This window comes from Mastomys coucha, unplaced genomic scaffold (genome assembly GCF_008632895.1).
Source record: "Mastomys coucha isolate ucsf_1 unplaced genomic scaffold, UCSF_Mcou_1 pScaffold4, whole genome shotgun sequence".
Lineage (NCBI taxonomy): Eukaryota > Metazoa > Chordata > Mammalia > Rodentia > Muridae > Mastomys > Mastomys coucha.
The window spans coordinates 50207329-50225913 of record NW_022196910.1 but is presented as its reverse complement, the minus strand read 5'-3'; the positions used below and the strand labels follow the sequence as shown (position 1 = coordinate 50225913).

The 18585-nt window shown below is 38.7% G+C and overlaps 1 protein-coding gene across 4 annotated transcripts in view; it reads left to right on the top strand.

Annotated features, from left to right (window-relative positions):
• Window positions 1-18585, top strand: part of Mon2 (MON2 homolog, regulator of endosome-to-Golgi trafficking) — a 75073-nt gene that overhangs the window by 16372 nt on the left and 40116 nt on the right. For all 4 annotated transcript variants that reach the window (XM_031350350.1, XM_031350352.1, XM_031350353.1 and 1 more), the window contains exons 3-13: window positions 2191-2318; window positions 2717-2848; window positions 4711-4840; window positions 6120-6214; window positions 6825-6950; window positions 10765-10959; window positions 13084-13208; window positions 13603-13739; window positions 14552-14705; window positions 16304-16530; window positions 17940-18021. In XM_031350350.1, the coding sequence (XP_031206210.1) occupies window positions 2191-2318; window positions 2717-2848; window positions 4711-4840; window positions 6120-6214; window positions 6825-6950; window positions 10765-10959; window positions 13084-13208; window positions 13603-13739; window positions 14552-14705; window positions 16304-16530; window positions 17940-18021 (1531 nt within the window). The remainder of the gene's footprint in view (window positions 1-2190; window positions 2319-2716; window positions 2849-4710; window positions 4841-6119; window positions 6215-6824; window positions 6951-10764; window positions 10960-13083; window positions 13209-13602; window positions 13740-14551; window positions 14706-16303; window positions 16531-17939; window positions 18022-18585) is intronic.

The following is an 18585-nucleotide window of genomic DNA, read 5'->3' as shown; positions in this document are numbered from 1 at the left end:
TACTATTATTTGCATTTGATCATAGGAAAATTTTGTTCCTGATTATTTTAATTACTCATTGGCCATTTAAGAATGTATCGTTTGATCTCTAAATATTTGTAGCTTTTCTGTGATTTCTGTTATTAGTTTCTAATTTTATTCCATTATGATTCCATAGTATACACAATTATATCAGTTCAAAAATCATATATTAATTGCTTACTTCAATGTTTTTGCAATATTGTTGAGAAATTATTTTCTCCATGTTTGAGTTAAAACTTCCATGCCCTAGAAAGGAAGGGACTAGGAAAGGAACCCTTAGGGCTCTGTTACTCTTTTGCAGTGTGATTCACTGCTCTTAGCTGTGCTAAATTAGTAACTCCAGAATATTGTCAGACGTTGTAGTCTTAGTTTATCATTCCATAGTGTGTACTTTGGAAGGCAGAAAGTAGATTTAAATATTCAATACCAAAATTTAAAAGACACTCATTTTACACTTTTATGTCACACATGTGTAAAGTACATTGTGGTTACCTCTCCACTCTTTGGTTACCTTTCAAACAGTCATGTCTTGGTTACCTTTCAAACAGTATGTCTTGCATTTTTTCCATGTGTGTGTGTGTGTGTGTTTGTGTGTGTGTATGTGTGTATGTGTGCATGTATGTATGTATGTATAAGATTGTCTGTGTGACCGAGAACTTGGAACTTGGTGCCCAATGGACAATAATTACTCACTTTCCCTCCAGAATGCATCAGTGGCCAATACTTAAACAGGGAGGAGTAGGGACATGTGCACTCTCCACCTTACCAGGTCCAGTTTTCTGTGGGCTCTTGCAGATGCCACAAATGCTGTGTGGTCTTACCTGCACTGGGCATCTCACAGCCCTTCTCCCTATATTCCTCTTATGTTGTTTCCTCTGTCTTCTGCATAGGGTGGCTGGGAGTGAGTAGCATTTGTCTGTGCTTATAAATACAAATATTTAGAGGTTAGCTTAGTATCCTGACATATTAGCTTATCAGCAGAAGCTAAATTCACCGACAGAGCCCAAGATGTATATATAATAAAATTTTGGTACATAATACACAGTGGAATTTTGTTCACCTGTAAAGAAGAATGAAATTATGAAATTTGTAGGTAAAATAATATAGAGGGCCAGAGCGAATGCTTACTCCTAAATGACACATGTGTGTCGCAGCTCTTCCTGTGACTCTTAGAGTCCACAAGGCAAGGCTTCTAGGCATGATATACCCATCTGGGCAAAGGTGGCATGAGTGGCGTGGGTAAAATCAGCTGTTCTCTGATTGGGTTTGAGGTCTGCTCCATAAGAGGAAATTCATATCTGGTGCTGTAAACACTATAAGAAAGAAACAATGGCTGAGGTGGGTTTTTTACTTTCAGTCTTGATTATGAATGATTTTCTTCCAAGTTCTTCTGAAAAAATATTTTTGACTCAGATATACTTATAGTTAATTAATAAGTTTTATTTCCATGAAAACAGCTATCAAACTCATAAGTTTAAGTTCCCTTTGCTTAAAATTCCATGCTATTTACTTAGATTCTCTGAAGGTGACATACTTGTTTTATTTATCTTTTTTGCTGTTAAGCAATTTTTAAATTTTATGTTATAAATGAATTGTTCAATTGAATTTAGTTACTATTATTACTTTAAAATTTCTAGAGTTGGTAAAAGTTAAATAAGGTTTGGAATAAAAGTTTATGTATTTACTGCTTAATTTAAAATGTTCTTTCTGTAATAACAGGAAGAATGCTATTGTTGTCTAAGAATTGTGTTTATTTCCTGAAGAAATTAGCATTATGAACATTCACAGCACAGAACAATAATGTCGGGCTCTATGAAGATGGAAGGCACGGTGGACATACAGTTTGAACTCCTTTCTGCTCTATGACATGAATTCTTGTTTATTTTATGCTTGTGTAGTATGAAGAAATGTTAGTTTCTGAAATTGTAAAAATTTATGTTCTCAAAGAGGTGGTAGCAGATGGGAAGGCCCAGAATTACATGGTGGAGAAAGCCTGGGACTCCTACAGTTAGCTGAAGACTGTGCATCTGCATCACCTGAATTCTGATCACTTGTTTCTACTTGGACAGCTACTTTACATAAAAAGAATTCTCATAGGTTCTAAGTATGTAGACAATCCTGGTTATGAATAGATCCAGTAAGCCATCTGATATTGTTTTCTGAATAAAGCGTTGAAAGAGAAGAGCTCAGAAGTTGTGCAGCCTTTCCTAATGGGGTGTGGGACCAAGGAGCCAAAGATCACGCAGCTGTGTTTGGCCGCCATCCAGAGACTCATGTCACACGAAGTGGTGTCTGAGGTATGTGGAAGATTTTATCTGAATTGCTTGTTAAGAGTCACGTCAGTAGCGTTCATGGGAAGATTAAAGTGTACCTGATCTCTCCTGTGAGGCAGTTTTATGAAAGAAGAATAACTTAATAATAAAGCTAACATTGAAGATTAACTGCATTCCATTGAGTTTCTTGTAATCTAAGGCATAGTTCACAGCACACTTATTTTATAATCAACTTTCCAGTGTCATAGAATAGTTACATAATATAATTCATATTTTAAAGTGTAGATTATCTGAATTGATAGTTACGTAATAATGTATTTTGTTTTGATTTAACTTGATGGTGGAAAATAAACAGTATTACTGTGAATCTCCATCACCTCTCAGATCTGAGCTGATTTTGTGTGCCGTCTTCTGATTCGCAGACTGCTGCTGGAAACATAATTAATATGCTTTGGCAGCTAATGGAGAACAGCCTTGAAGAGCTCAAGCTGCTTCAAACAGTTCTTGTTCTTTTAACAACCAACACGGTAGTTCATGATGAGGCACTTTCCAAGGTAAGAAACCTACTTAATTGGTGTTTATAAATGCTTTGAGGTAGTCTTTGAATAAGCTGATTAAAAGATAGACACCGCCAGGCAGTGGTGGTGCATGCCATTAATTAATTCCAGCACTTGGGAGGCAGAGGTAGGTGGATTTCTGAGTTCGAGGCCAGCCTGGTCTACAGAGTGAGTTCCAGGACAGCCAAGGCTACACAGAGAAACCCTGTCTCGAAAAAACAAACAAACAAAAAGCATACTAGTTGCTTTTGCAGAGGACCTGGGTTTGATATCCAGCTCCCCTGCTGGCCTCCTCGGGCCCCAGGCATGTGCAGTGTTCTTACATGAAGGCAAAGCACTCAAACGTAAAATGAAAAATAATTTTGTATTTCTTCTGAGAGTGACTTCTATTTCAAACTATTAAACTTTTAGAAGATCTTTATGATACTGGTGTATGCAACTATTTTTTAGAGCTTTAATTTTGTGGTCCATGAACCATAAAATAAGTCACAAGGTAGAGGAAAACAGTTGCAGATACAGAGCTCAGATTTTATGGTCCATGAACCATAAAATAAGTCATAGGATAGAGGAAAACAGTAGCAGCTATCTGAAAAGGACACACACGTGCTTCTGAAGAACTATTTAAAGTATTATTTTCCAGGATAAAATTACCACATGAAGAACTGACAAACAACTCTAAAGATACTTATGAATTGTGGCGCTCAGTGGCAGTGATGTGTGGGAAGAGGCTAGTGAAAGGAGAACTAAAAATCACAGTGTTGTCTGTCTCTGCCCATTAGAGCAGCTGACCTTTATAGATGCCACCATCACATAGTGCTGCAGGTGGAATGGCTCTGAAATCTACACACATCCAGAATTACAGCACTGTAGTTGTTCTTTGGAAAGGCGCAGTTTCTTTCAAAGTTAACCTGCATTACCCTGTGACCTAGCCATGCCATTCCTAGGTATTTATCCAATGCAAAGGAAAATGCTTGTCTTCATAGAGACTTGTATTTGAATGTTCATAGCAGCCTTACTCAGAGGAGCACCAAACTCAAAACTCTGCAGATGTTCATCAACAGAAGTGGAGCCATAGCCTCACCATGCAGTCTCCTCAGCCAGCCTCCTGACTGACCGATGCACAGGACAGCACACACACACTCCATGCATAGGCTCTAAATGAAGGAAGCCAGACACAGGGCATAATGGAGGAATCTTTTATATAAAATTGTAGAAAATGCTGAGTGCATTTTCAGTAGTGAAAAAATTCGACAGTTCCATGGTTCAGGAGAGGAAGTGGGTGCAGAGGTGTGTGAGGAAGTGCACTAGGGTGACAGAAGTGTGCATCACTGTGGCATGCTCCATCACTGCGGTGTGCTCTGCTCCACGGCCACATTCATATGGAGCAGGCAGAACTCATGGGATTATATGCCTTTAAGGAGTGCAATTCAGCATATACAAGTTTTCTTAATAATGAAGCTGCCTTTTAAAGAGAAAAGTGTGACACTCTTGTAACAATATTATACTTTTATTTATACTTTTAGCAATTTATATAGAACTACTCTAAGTATTTAGTGATACAACAAACATGAATACTTTCTATTTCTAAAGCAAGTCATTCTGGGAAAATAAAACATGACACACTCATATATACATTAAATGAAATATATTTGGAAAAAAGTATTTTGACCTGTTTTAGCTAGACTTATATAGCTATGTATTTTACTGAGGCTGAATTATTTTAAAATCTGAGGATTTTTGTAGTTTTACAAAAAGGTGGAACTTTTCATGTCTGATTGAAACAAATTATTTGACTTGCAGTTTCATCTGATAGATTCTGCTCTTCAGTTTTACTTCATGCTAAAGAATCTTTTTTCTAGGCTATAGTTCTTTGTTTTCGACTCCACTTCACAAAGGACAATATTACAAACAACACAGCTGCTGCAACGGTGCGGCAGGTCGTGACGGTGGTCTTCGAGAGGATGGTTGCTGAAGATGACCGGCACAGAGGTAAAGGCTGACAGTGCTCTCCTTATGTTGTGAGTGGTCCTCATGTGCAAGGTCTAATCCACATTCACTTTTAGCTTTACCTCCAGTAAACTAGTAACACCTGAAGCTAGAACAGTTTAACTGTCACATACACTGTAAACCCAGTCTCAACAGGATCATTAGTTTAAGACCAACAAGAGAACAGTCTCAAAGAACGCTCACAAAAATACCCGAAAACTCATACAGACACATGTAAATGCACGCAGTCATGTGTGCGGATATGTCTGTGTGAGTGTGGTAGATGCAGGTGTGTTTATATATGTGTTAAGTTCCTTTTCTTTTTTGTTAACTTGGTGAATTTTCTGACAAAAGCAGCTCAAGGAAGGGACAGTTTGTCTCTGTTTATCATTTGAGGGGATACAGCAGGGAAGGTGTATGGCAGGGGTGGAAGGTGGCTGCCTAATGCACCGTGGTCAGGAGGTGGGGCAGGGAAATGCTGTGTTCAGGATCCTCGCTTACAGAACGCTGCATTTATGGCAGGTTTCCCAGTTCACTTGAATCTAGAAGTTCCCTCACAGGCATGCCCTGGAGCTTGTGTCCTTGAAGGTGATTCTAAATCTTGTCAAGTTAACAATCAGTCTTAACAGTAGCAGTTTGTGTGCATGTGTGTGTGCGTGCACACACACACACATTCACATACACACAAGTATGTACCACAGCACACATTAGAGGTTGGAGGACAACTGGTGAGAATTAGTCCTTATGGTCCACCATGTCCATCGTGGGCATCAAACTCAGACCCTCAGACTTGGTATCAGGTACCTTTGCCCACCAACCATGTCACCAGCCCAGAGAATGGGATCTTTCCTACTAATGTTAAAAAAACAGTGCTGAACAGAGAAAAATCATTCTAGCTGATTCTTATCCATGGGTGCTGATGCTACCACCCATGACTGACAGCAACCATGGCAGATCAAACAGTTAATCCTTTTGTGCGTGGTAAAGGGTGGAGGAAATAGCTATGTGGTAAACTTTATGTTTGATATTTAATACAGATTCAGAGATCATGTGATAAAATCTGGAAAATAAGAAACTGGGAAAATCCAGTGTGTCATAAAGATAATAACCTTGTTAAAGTGTATGTAAGAAAATGAGTAATTGTTATTTTATATAAAAATATCTTGTTTGAAGACATGGTTCTTCAAACAGGAACCATCCTTACGTAAAAGGATGAATTTTAAACACGTATATGGTTTGTAAAAAGGGCATTCTGAACTTCAGTGTCTGGCCTGTTCCGCAGATGTAGAAGCTCCAGTGCTGATCCAGGGAAACAGTAACAGAAGGTCGGTCAGCACCCTGAGACCCTGTGCTAAGGACGCATACATGCTCTTTCAGGTATGTCAGTTCTACACAGCTTGTGCAAGTGTTTATTGTAGAACTTATGTTTGATGTAATTTTAATCCAAAACATTGCATAACAATTAAAAGTGTTATTAGTATTATATTAAAGTAATTCTGAAAGGCTGAACATCTACTGTATATCTAACTAGCATGACAAAATGTTGGGACCTACCTTAAGGAAGTGAAACTAAACTCAGAACTAGAAAAATAGGTATATTAGGGATGACAAGTCCTACAAAAACATTCCTTCAGTGAGAAAAGATTAAGTAATAGATTTGCTGTCTACTTAATGTAATCTGATACACAAATACCTGCTTTTTATATCAGTTGGCATGACTAAACCATTTTAAGTATAGTAAGATTGAAAGTTTTTTCCTATTAAAATAACATTAACACTTGTCTATAGCTGTGTGTTGTCTATAGTTACACACTTCTTTATAGGTTTACTAAAAGCTACTGAGTGTACAAATGTCAAAATTGGAATTGCTAATGCTTAATTTTTAAGAAAAAGAGGTTTGTTTCATTTTTGTTTTATAAACTGAATTGTGGAAAGTGTATGTTATCATAATACATGACACCTTTTTTTTTTTTTTTTAATTTCCCAGGATCTCTGTCAGTTGGTTAATGCTGACGCGCCTTACTGGTTAGTAGGCATGACCGAAATGACTCGGACTTTTGGCCTCGAGTTACTAGAGTCGGTCCTTAATGATTTTCCACAAGTGTTTCTACAAGTAAGCCAATCGATATTAGTTTGTCACAAAATTGTTTTTCACAGATATTTGTCAATAGATCACCATGTATTTTTTCCATATTAGAAGGTATAGACTGAAGCCATTTTGTGTGACTCGGTTGTTTGAGAGTTGAGGTTTGTTTTTCTCGGTGATGTTTTTGCTCTTTTATGACATACAACTGCCTCAGTCTCCTGAGGACTGGGGTTATAGGAATAAAGAAAGCCATCAGTCTAATTTTGGTTTAGTGGTTTTTTTTTTGTAATTACCCCCAACATTTTAAGAGTTTATTATTAGAATAAATCTTAGAGGGGGCTGGAGAGATGGCTTAGCAGTTAAGAGCACTGACTGCTCTTCCAGAGGTCCCGAGTTCAAATCCCAGCAACCACATGGTGGCTCATAACCATCTGTAATGGGATCTGATGCCCTCTTCTGGTGTGTCTGAAGACAGCTGCAGTGTACTTATATATAATAAATAAATAAATCTTAAAAAAAAAAGAATAAATCTTAGAAACATATTTAGGCAAAATTTCTAAGCTATGGTGTTAAGAAAGGTGTGAAAATATGCTGTTTCTTTTTTATTTTCTTTTTTCAACATCTATGGTGGTTTTGTCTGCATGTATGTCTATGTACCACATGCATTCAGTGTCCATGGAGGCCAGAAGAGGATGTCTGATCTTCCGGAACTGAATTTACACATGGTTTTTAGCCACCATGTGGGTGCTAGGAATCAAACCTGGGTCCTCTGGATGAGCAGTGAGTGCTCTTAACCACTGAGCCATCTCTCCAGCACCAAAAATAAGTATTTCTTAACAGAATCCATTATTATTTCATGATTATGTATTCCAAGTTCTCAAAGTAGTCTGCTAGCACACATCACTACTCTACCCCGCAGCACTGTCTGTTACAACTGAAGGGGAAGGAAAACTGAGGGGATTCGAGGTCACTAGGCCACCACTGCAGAAGACACTTGAAGGAATCCTTCAGACTGAAGAGAACAATACACATTTTCATAAGACTATAGAGAAGAATAACCATGCTAGAGTGTGGAATGAGGAGTAGGAAAAACTAAATACTTCAAAATCAATCAGAATTAATGTACACTTTTCTTTTATAACTCTGTATAGTAATGGTTTCAATTCTCTAATCAAAAATAGCACAAGTCATGAGATTGAGTTTAAGCCAAATTTGAAAAAACAGATACCATGTCTCCCTCATTTTTTGTTATAGGATTTCATAGTCACGTAAAGTCAGGTGTAACTACTAAATGAAATGGAAGCTATGCAGGGAGGAAGAGGAAAGCTGGAGAGCGTGGGCACCCAGTGTACCTGAGGGTGCACACACACATTTAGCAAGCTGCTTTTCTCAGTGTTTCCACACGTGTCTTCTCAGACCGTATGAGTGACGAGTCGCACAAGTGTACTCAAGTACAGTTTTATTTGGCAGTTAGAGAAACTGACACAAATACTAGAATCAAATTTCAGGTCTCACCCAGTATCCCGTGTTACATGGAAAGGATTAACACATACATTAAAATATATGTGAAAAAAAGAAACCATAGAGCATACCTGAGAAGTTAGCAGTGATTATTAGCTCATATCCAGGAAATGAGATTAGCGAAGGCAGGTTTCTGGTTTTATTTGTTTGTTTGCTTTTAATAGATATTTACTGAGGAAATTAATTACCTGTGGCTTGCTTACTTTTCTATAGCATTAAATTATTAAGTTGGATGATATTTTTAATGATTCTTTCATGGTCTTAATGAAATCTGAGTGGTTAAAATAATAAAATATATTTGAAGTTAATTATTAAATACAGATGAAAGCCATTGTTGTTACTAAAGTGAGACTGCTCTCTTTTTGTTTTTTTACATCCCAATTGATGTCCTTTTTCCTGGTCACCTCCTCTCACAGTCCCTTCCCCATCTCCCCTTTTTTCCCCTCTAAGAGAGTTGAAGCCCCCCTTCAGGTATTCCCCCACTCTGGCACATCAGGTTGATGCAAGGCTAGGTGCATCCTCTCCCACTGAGGCCAGACAAGGCAGCCTAGCTAGAAGCACACATCCCACACACTGGCAACAGCTGTTGGGACAGCTCCCACTACAGTTGTTCAGGACCCACATGAAGACCAAGCATCTGCTGCATATGTGTGGGGGGCCTAGGTCCAGCCCATGTATGTTCTCTGGTTGATGGTTCACACTCTGAGAGCCCCAAGGGTCCAGGTTAGTTGACTCTTTTGGTCTTCCTGAGGAATTCTTATCTCCTTCCCCCAGCTCTTCTGTGAGAGACCCCAAGCTCATCTAATGTTTGGCTGTGGGATTCTGCATCTGTTTCAGTCAGCTGCTGGGTAGAGCTCAGAGGACAGCCATGCTGAACTCCTGTCTGCAAGCATGACAGTATTAATAGTGTCAGTGTTATTGCTTGGCTATTCCCTCAGTCTCTGCTCCATCTCCCCCATCCCTGCATTTCTTGTAAACAGGATAAATTTTGGCTCAAAAGTTTTGTGGGTAGGTTGGTGTCCCTATCGCTCCACTGGGGTTCCTTCCTGCCTGGCTCCAGGAGGTGGCCTCTTCAGGTCCATATTCCCACTGCTGTGAGTTTCAGCTAAGGTCATTCCCAGTGATTCTTGGAGCCTCCCCTAACCATAGGTCTCTGTATCCCGACCCCACTACCTCCTATGGCTACAGGTTGCCATTCATTCTCATTAGGATCAGGTGTGGGAGAGACAGGAGAGATGGTCAGATGGCCATCAGAATGAGTGAGACTACTCTTAACTGACGTTGATGGAAAATTAGCAAGTTAAGGAAGCCTTTTACCTGACTTATAGTGACTTTAAATAAAATTGTATGATTATTTATAAAATTCTCAACATGTAAAATAGTTATGTTTGCTTCTTACAGAGGTTATCTCCTTGTGGTCTGTTGGAGCAATCAAATAGATATTTTTCAAGTTAGTCTTTAAATCATCTTTACATGAGTAAAATTATTTTTACAAACTAGCCAGAGAAATACATACTTTGTGATAAATAATACTTTATTAATCAAATTTTTATTCTTCTTATTTTAAATGCCTTATAGCCTTGTGTTAATAACTTTTAAGTGCTTTATAATCTTAGTAATAAACACTAAAAATTTTAAAATCATATATGTTCTTTTTAAAATATACATTAACTTTTTAAACTTTTTGAAATATTTCTAGTTTGTGTTTAATCCATGTAAGAACAGTACATATTTCAAACCTCTTTGTAAAATATACAAAGGGCCTCATGAGACAGTACTACTTAATGCTGATTTATTGGCAACTATCAGATTCTGGGAGAGGGGCAAGCGCCTTACCCAATAGTGAAATATCTTACCCATTGTAATCCAGTTCAAAAATATTAATTAGATATGATTGATAGTGAAGAGTAGCCTTTACTTCAGTAAAAATATAAGACTTAATCTGCATTTAATGGTGAACTTCAAATACATTTTATTATTTTAATCATTCAGATTTCAGGTAATCAGCTAGATCAATTAAATAGTATCAGATCACACAAACAATGCTAGTTAAAATCGTTAGGAAATGAACAAGAGACAGTGAATGTGAGAAAGAGATGTGTAAGGAACTGGGTGTGAGATGGATGGGGAGAGGTGTAGCAAGCATAGGAGAGAAGTAAGAGAAGATAGAGAGAGTAACCAGAATGTATTTACTTTACAAAATTGTCAAAGAACAAAACTTACTAAGAAAAAGGTAAATTCATTAATTTAGATCATTTATGATAATATAATTTTTTAGAAGTATCACTACAAACTCAGTAATTTTTTCCTTTGCCAATAGCATCAAGAATTCAGTTTTCTCCTCAAGGAAAGGGTGTGTCCACTTGTGATCAAGCTCTTCTCTCCAAATATAAAGTTCAGACAAGGTTCCAGTACTTCATCTTCTCCGGCACCAGTTGAAAAACCATATTTTCCTATTTGTATGCGTTTACTGAGAGTGGTGTCTGTTCTGATCAAGCAGTTTTACAGTCTTTTGGTAAGTGTTGATTTCTAGGCATGTTTTTGTATACAGTTGCATGTGTTCTTGTTTCCCTGACAGAACACCTGAGCTATGGACTTAAAGGAGGGAAGGCTTACTCCTTGCTTCCTGGTTTCAAAGGCTTCGCTCCTTAGACAGCGGATTGTATTACTTGGGGCCTGAGTTAGGTTTGGGGGATGTCACAAAAGCCGCTCATCTCATGGTAGCCCGGAAACAGACTGATCATCCCACTCATCCATCTCCCCTTTTATTCCACCTGGGTTCCCAGCTTTTGTTAGAGGTATCACCCACATGTGAGATGAACTGTCCTTCCTATTAATTAATCCTCTTTGAGAATACCCTCACAGATGTACCCCAACATGGACCTTATGAATGCCTTATTCAAGTTAACAGTGAAAATTAAGCATCAGTTGTTTTTAAGTAAAATAGATGTATATATGTTAGAATATTATGTGTGTGTATAATATATATCTTTTATTTATGTATGACAGTGAAAATGCATTGATGCTCCAGTTGATTTTGTTTCCGTGATTCCTGCCAAGGCATTCACTGTTCTAAGGCTATTGCTTTTAGCCTTGTCTGATCAAGGCTTACTACACTGAAAATAACAAGTCATAATAGTATTGTTATGAAAATGCATTTGACCTCATACACTCCCATAAACTCGTGAGCTTACATGAGACCTTGAAGCCTGTCTCCATAATGACACACTTCCTCCAACAAGGCCACACCTACTCTAACAAGACCACACCTCCTAAAATTGCCACCCCTCCTAACAGTGCCACTCCCTGTGGGCCAAGCATTCAAATACATGAGTTGGTGGGGCAAAAACCTATTCAAACCACCACATTTCACTCCCTGGCCTTCATGGGCTTGTAGCCATAACATAATGCAAAAAATACATTCAGTCCAACATCAAAAGTCTCCACAGTCTATAACAGTCTCGAACTTGTTTAAAAGTCCAAAGTTCATGGGGCTGAAGAGATAGCTTAGTGGTTGGGAGCACCAACTGCTCTTCCAAAGGTCCTGAGTTCGGATGCCGGTGACCACATGGTGGCTCACAACCATCTGTAACAAGATCTGACACCCTCTTCTGGAGTGTCCAAAGACAGCTACAGTGTACTTACGTATAGTAAATAAATAAATCTTAAAAAAAAAAATCCAAAGTTCAAAGTCCCTTCTGAGATTCATGCAGCCTCTTAACTGTAATCCTCTATAAAGTCAAAAAAAGATCACATACTTCCAACATACAGTGGCACAAGATACACATTACTGTTCCAAAACATCATAGTGAGGAAATGCTGGACCAAAGCAAGACCAAACACCAGCTGGTACACTATAAACTCTGTATCTCCATGTCTGATATCAAATGCTCTTCAGATCTCCAGCTCCTCTCAGCTTTGTTGACTGCAACACACTTTTTTCTCTTGGGCTACTTCCACTTGCTTTTCGCAGCTTCCCTTGGTAGATAGCCCATGACTCTGGCATCTCCCACATCATGTGGTCTCCAGGGCAATCCAGGCTTCACCTCCACAGCTTCACAACAGCCCTCTGTGCCTCTGTGCAGTGATACCCTGACACGTGCCTGGCCTCAGCGGCTTTCCTGAGTTGCAGAGGGAGATTTTATAATCCTTTCTTCTGTCCTTGACTCGAAAGCTGAGAGGCTTGGTTCCCAGGCAGCAGAAGGAGACTGAGTCTCTGGGCATAACTTGAGCTTATATGAGATCTCAAAGCCTGCCTCCATAGTGACATACTTCTGCCTAAGAATGCCACTCCCTATGGGCCAGACATTCAAACACATGAGTCTAGTTAAATTACCACAGCACCAAACTGCCTCTTTGCTTTTTAGCATACATGTGAAGTATTACTGAAGGTTAGATCATGCATCTGTTAGCAGTTTGTAGGTCTAGAGATGGCAAGATGGTGGACCATGTTTTCTAAAAATAAGGGTCAGGAATTAACTGCTTTAGCAGATCATTAGTATTTCAGGCATATAGTTAGAAGCTGTGCTGGTTGTCCGCTGAACTAGTTCTGCAGTTTATTCTAGTTACTGTGAATATGATTTGAGATAGCTAATATCATTTCTTTTTTACTTGAATTTTTAAAATCTGTTCTTTTTAGGTGACTGAGTGTGAAATATTTCTGTCACTTCTGGTGAAGTTTCTGGATGCAGATAAGCCGCAGTGGCTAAGAGCTGTTGCAGTGGAATCGATACACAGGCTCTGTGTGCAGCCTCAGTTACTAAGGTAAAGTCACAGCAGGCTTCTGTCAAACAGACAGCCTGATCCCCTTGTGCTGAGCTGAAGAAGGGCTCAGTGCCTGTGTGCAGGGTAGATATTAACAAAGAAACTGCGTGTTTGTGTGCATGAAGTCACTGGTGGAGCTCAGGAGGACCTGGGAGAGGTCAGACACGTGGGTAGTGAGCAAATGAAGCCAACATCTCTCTTTCTTTTTTGTTTTGTTATGACCTTTGTCAAATAAACCTTTGTTTCTAACCCAAATTAGAAAAACCACTCAAGCATAAAGAATGACACCAAATATGGAATTGTAAATATCAAGCAATATTGCTGGCTATTAAAAACATGAATATTATAATACATTAAAATGCTTTTCTCAGAAATGTTTAAAATTATTTTGCAGATCATTTTGTCAGTCGTATGACATGAAGCAGCATTCCACCAAGGTTTTCCGAGACATTGTGAATGCACTGGGGTCTTTTATCCAGTCTCTGTTTCTTGTCCCTCCTACTGGAAATCCTGCCACAGCCAACCAAGCTGGTAATGTTGCTGTCATCATCATATCTGTCTTCATATCTCCCTTGGTTTATAGGACTCATTGTTAGGAGAGAAATGTGTGCTATACAAATTTAAACCACCTATTGAGAGTGAAGACTTATATTTTTGTAAAATATAAATTTTGTAAAGTATATAAAAATGATTTGAATTTTTGTTTATTCCTATAACTGTGTGTGTTCATATATGTGCAGGCACAGATCGTGTGTGTGTATGTGTGTGTCTCACTGGGATCTGGGGCTCATGGTTAGGTGAGCTAGATGGCTAGCAGGATGCTAGGTCTGCCTACTTGTGCCTCCCCGTGCTGGGATTACATGTGCGCATCACCAAGCCTATTGAGGAGCGAAATCAAGACTGGTTTATATATGTCCTTCAGTTTGTTCATGAGGAGTTTCTCTATCCAACTGCATGGTTTCTTCATTTATTGTGAAGCTAAGGTTAAAATCATTTCCACCATTTTTTTTTTTTTTTAAGACACACACACATCTTAGTGTACTGGAGAGCAAAACAAGTCTATGTGGCACTGGAGAGCAAACTCAAACTCAGGTCCTCATGCCTATGTGACGGATGCTTTACCAACAGAGCTACCTACTTAGGCTTTCTAGCAATTTTTATATTAAAAAAATTAAGTGGTTATTTAAAGGAAGTAGACTCTCTGGGTGGGTAAAACAGAGTCAAGTTATAGGTATCACACCTGAGAGCACAGAATTTTTCTTTAAGTCTAAGTAGGCATTGGAATTTACTGGCTTGTAATCAAGGAATAAGTTGGTATGCTGTTTTTCCTCCTTTCCTAACAGGAAACAACAATGCTGGCGGCCCAGCCTCAGCACCAGCGAACTCAGGGGTGGTGGGTATTGGTGCAGGGGTCACTCTGCTGCCAGCCTTTGAGTACCGAGGAGCCTGGATACCCATCCTGACCATTACAGTTCAAGGCAGTGCTAAAGCCACTTAGTAAGTAACAGCAACATGATTTATAATAAATTATACCACTGAAGATGATATTTAATTCTGAAGTACTTCTGTCTACATTATATTTAATATTGCTAAAACATTTCTGGGAATTTTAATCAGGACTTGTAATTTTAATCTACTTGAAGTCTACTTTTAATCTAATAGCACTATAAACTAATTGTGATTTATTTACCTGAGTTGACCCCCTTGTCCTACATAGCTTTGTAGTTAAGTGTGTGGCTTGACTCTTAGACCTGTGGACCTCGCTGCTCATCTAGAACAGCGTGCCCTTTGGCAAATTCAAGTTTACTTAACCTAGTTAATCTATGAGATGGAAGTTGTCGCAGAGCTAAGTTCTAGGACTTTCTTGCATATACATGTGTAATTCTTGTGGACATGTGAGTTGCAGGAGCTTTCTGCTGTCCTGTAAGTTGTCTTTTTCTTGTTACTGCCTGTGGAACACAGTAGTTTTCAATTTTGATGGAGTCAGTTTACCTAATTTTTAATTGTGCTTTTGGTGTTATATCTAACAAATTGTTGCAAAAAGAGACAGGGGCATAAATCACAGGGAGAAACATAAGCATACATGTTAAGAGTTTTGTAATTCCTTTTATATGTAGGTCACTGATTTATTTTGAGTTAGTTTTGTGTACAAGAGATAGGGCTCTGACCACTCCTTTTCTTTGGATGTGAATACAACTTACAACTATTAGCATTCATTCTTTGCTGGTGAATTCGTCACTCTGTGTTTTTGAGAAATGACCATTTTGAAGGATCCAGAAGCGTAGTTCCCCATTTGTCCTAACTTAGCACACCAGACTTAGTGTCTGCTTTCTGAACACTCGCTCCTGTCTAGTAGGTTTGAGCTTGACACACAGATGTCCCTCGGTGCCACTGTACTGTTGGCTGATGGTCTCTGAGGTCACCTGCACTCTGGGTATCTCAGGGTTGTGCTTTCTCTGATGTAAGAGCATCTTCTTCTTTGTGGGTTTATTTTATTTTATCTTTCATGTCACCTTAAAGGTAAGAGGTTGAGAAGTGTCATAATCTATGTTAATGTATTTTCTGTTAGTTTTTATATTTCTCACACCAAAGAATTGTGAGGATGTCACTGTATATCAAGTAGATGTTATGGTAGCAGTGAGGCCTTCATTTTTCTGATCATTTTTTTTTACATTAAAAAAATACATTTTGTGTGCATACACATGTATGTGTACATGTGTGAAGGTTGGAGTACTGCTTGCAAGAGTTCCCTTGCAAGTTCCCTCCTCCATCACATATGTCTAAGGGACCAAACTCAGATCATAAGACTTTGCAGCAGGCACCTTTTATCCACTCAGTCATCTTTCTGATTACTTTAAAGTACTGGAGATCCTTCTCCAACTGAAACCAGCTCTGTAAGGTCCCTTCCTTTTTCTTTTTTCTTTTCTTTTTTTTTTTTTTTTTTTTTTTTTTTTTTTTTTTTTTTTTTTTTTTTTTTTTTTTTTTTTTTTTTGTCTTTCTATTAGTAATTTTTAGAGTCTACAAATTATGGAAATGGTTTTCTATGGTTCTTTTCTGTGGCTTCTCATTAGTGCTTGTATATCTCATGGTTTCAGCCTAGAGATGCTGGACAAAGTTGAGCCCCCAACCATCCCAGAAGGCTATGCCATGTCCGTGGCCTTCCACTGTCTGTTGGATCTCGTCCGTGGAATCAGCACGATGATAGAAGGAGAGTTGGGAGAGGCAGAGGCAGAGTGTCCCACTGTCACGGAAGGAGCATCGCCACAGTCATCCGAGCGCCAAGACGAGCAGGCAGAGCCAGACCAGAGGGATCAGGAGACAGGTGTGCTGCGGCTCCCTGCTTGCCGTTGCTGCTCTTCAATACCTTGCACTCTAGGGAGAATTGAGGGAATGTCCCTGTATTATCATTTACCCTATCTCCCTGTTAGTAACACTTTACCATGCTGCTTTTTCCTTTCTCTTTATTTTCTATACACTATTTTTTTCTGAGCTATTTGAGATGAAGTTCTAGACATGCTGTCCCACTGCCCCTTAATCCTTGGATGTGGTTTTCTAAAACTAATCATAATCTCCCCCAGTCTGATGCAGTCACTATCAGAAATTAGGGTCAATCTAATATTTAATATTAACCTAGGCCTTATTCATATTTACCAGTCGTCCCAGTGTTTTTCCTTTTGGTTCTTTCTTTTTGAATTTATTGCTGTGTGTGGATATTTTCCTACAGTGTGGAGCACAGTTCTTCAGTTCTTGTTTTATATGACCTTGACATTGTTAGAAGGATATATCCCAAGTTAGTTTATTCATTCTGAGATCAGCACAGGGTGGTTCCTATGTTTAATTTAGCTATTAATTTGATGTATAAGTATGTGAGGGAGCAAAAATATCAGTTTCTGGAGATGTTCACTTTTGAATATAACTGGATTTTTATTGAATCCAAAGAATTATAATCACTGGCCGTCACTTTTTTTTAGTGTGATGCTCTTTTCAGGCTCGATAGTGTTCTTTTGACGTGTCTCATGTTTCTCCCATGTTCTTGGTTCCCCTTACAATTCAACACAAGATGCTCTCAAGTGATCTCACATGTTTCTAGTCCAGTCCAGGTGTTAGTCAGTTTTCCAGAAAGATAGTTTCTCAGGCAGATAGAACTCAGACCGTCCTGTGGGCACTAGGTGTGCTTCTTGCCACTTGGCCAGAAGGGGCACCTATCAAGTATCTGGATTTGCAATGTCTGCTTCCTTGTACTAAAGACCGTGATGTCACTCCGGGTTCTCTGTTTGTAGGTCATTTCTACAAGGTCAGTTCTAACTTTACATATTTGTAAATCTTATCTCCAACCTCGAGGTGCCCAGTGCCATTTGATTCAGTGTATTTACTTACGATGTAATGAGGTTCTAGCTGAGCAAACATTTTAGACTGTAGTCCACACTAATTTCCAGTTGATGATGCAGATGGACAGTTTGGCCTACTGAAGGAAGTAGAACTGGCATTTATGTATTTTTTAAAAGCTATTTCTTAACTGAGATAGTGGACTATCTTGTTTTAACTATCATGTTGTAAAACAACTTAAGTTCAAGACTTTTTTATTATAAAGCTATCACAGCTTCTACATTTTCATTATTTGGATATTTTAAATATTAGTGTTTGATGCCTCATAACTGAGGTACTGAATTTTATAGACTGACAGTTCGCCATAATGGTGTGACCTGATTAAGTATTGCATTTCCTTTGAAGTGAGCAGAGCTGTTTGGGAAGAGATGGTGAGCGCTTGCTGGTGTGGTCTTCTCGCTGCACTCTCACTTCTTCTTGACGCCAGGTATTATGTCTGTAAGCTTTACATTATGTCACTGCAATTAAAACCAACAATGCATGTACTTCCCTTTGTCCCAGGGATTTATTTTCTACCCTTAGTTTCCTGTGTGAGTAGAACTTTGATTTTTTTTAAAATTTCATGTGCAGTATGATAATTTGTGTGCACATTGTCATGATGAAATTGGGGTAATTAACATTGCCATCTCCTATTTCTTTAAGAACATTGTTCCTTACCACACCCTCTGGAGCCTATGTTTGCTCTGAACTCCCACTAGAATAGTCAGGATATCTTAATCAAAAATACAGCATTCAAATTATGGAACACTGTGTCATGTCAAGCTTGCCACTGCCTCTGCAATGATAATGATTTTCTTGATGTTTCTCCCCAGAATTAACTGACTTTAAGATATTTGATGCCAGGTGTGGTGGTTCCTCCCTGTAATCCCAGCACTTGGGAGGCTGATGAAGGTAGATTGGAATGAGATTGAGGCCAGCCTGTAGTAAATACCCTGTCTCAATATACAAATAAAATGCTTGATATTTTTAGTTTAACCGTTTTTTTTTTTTT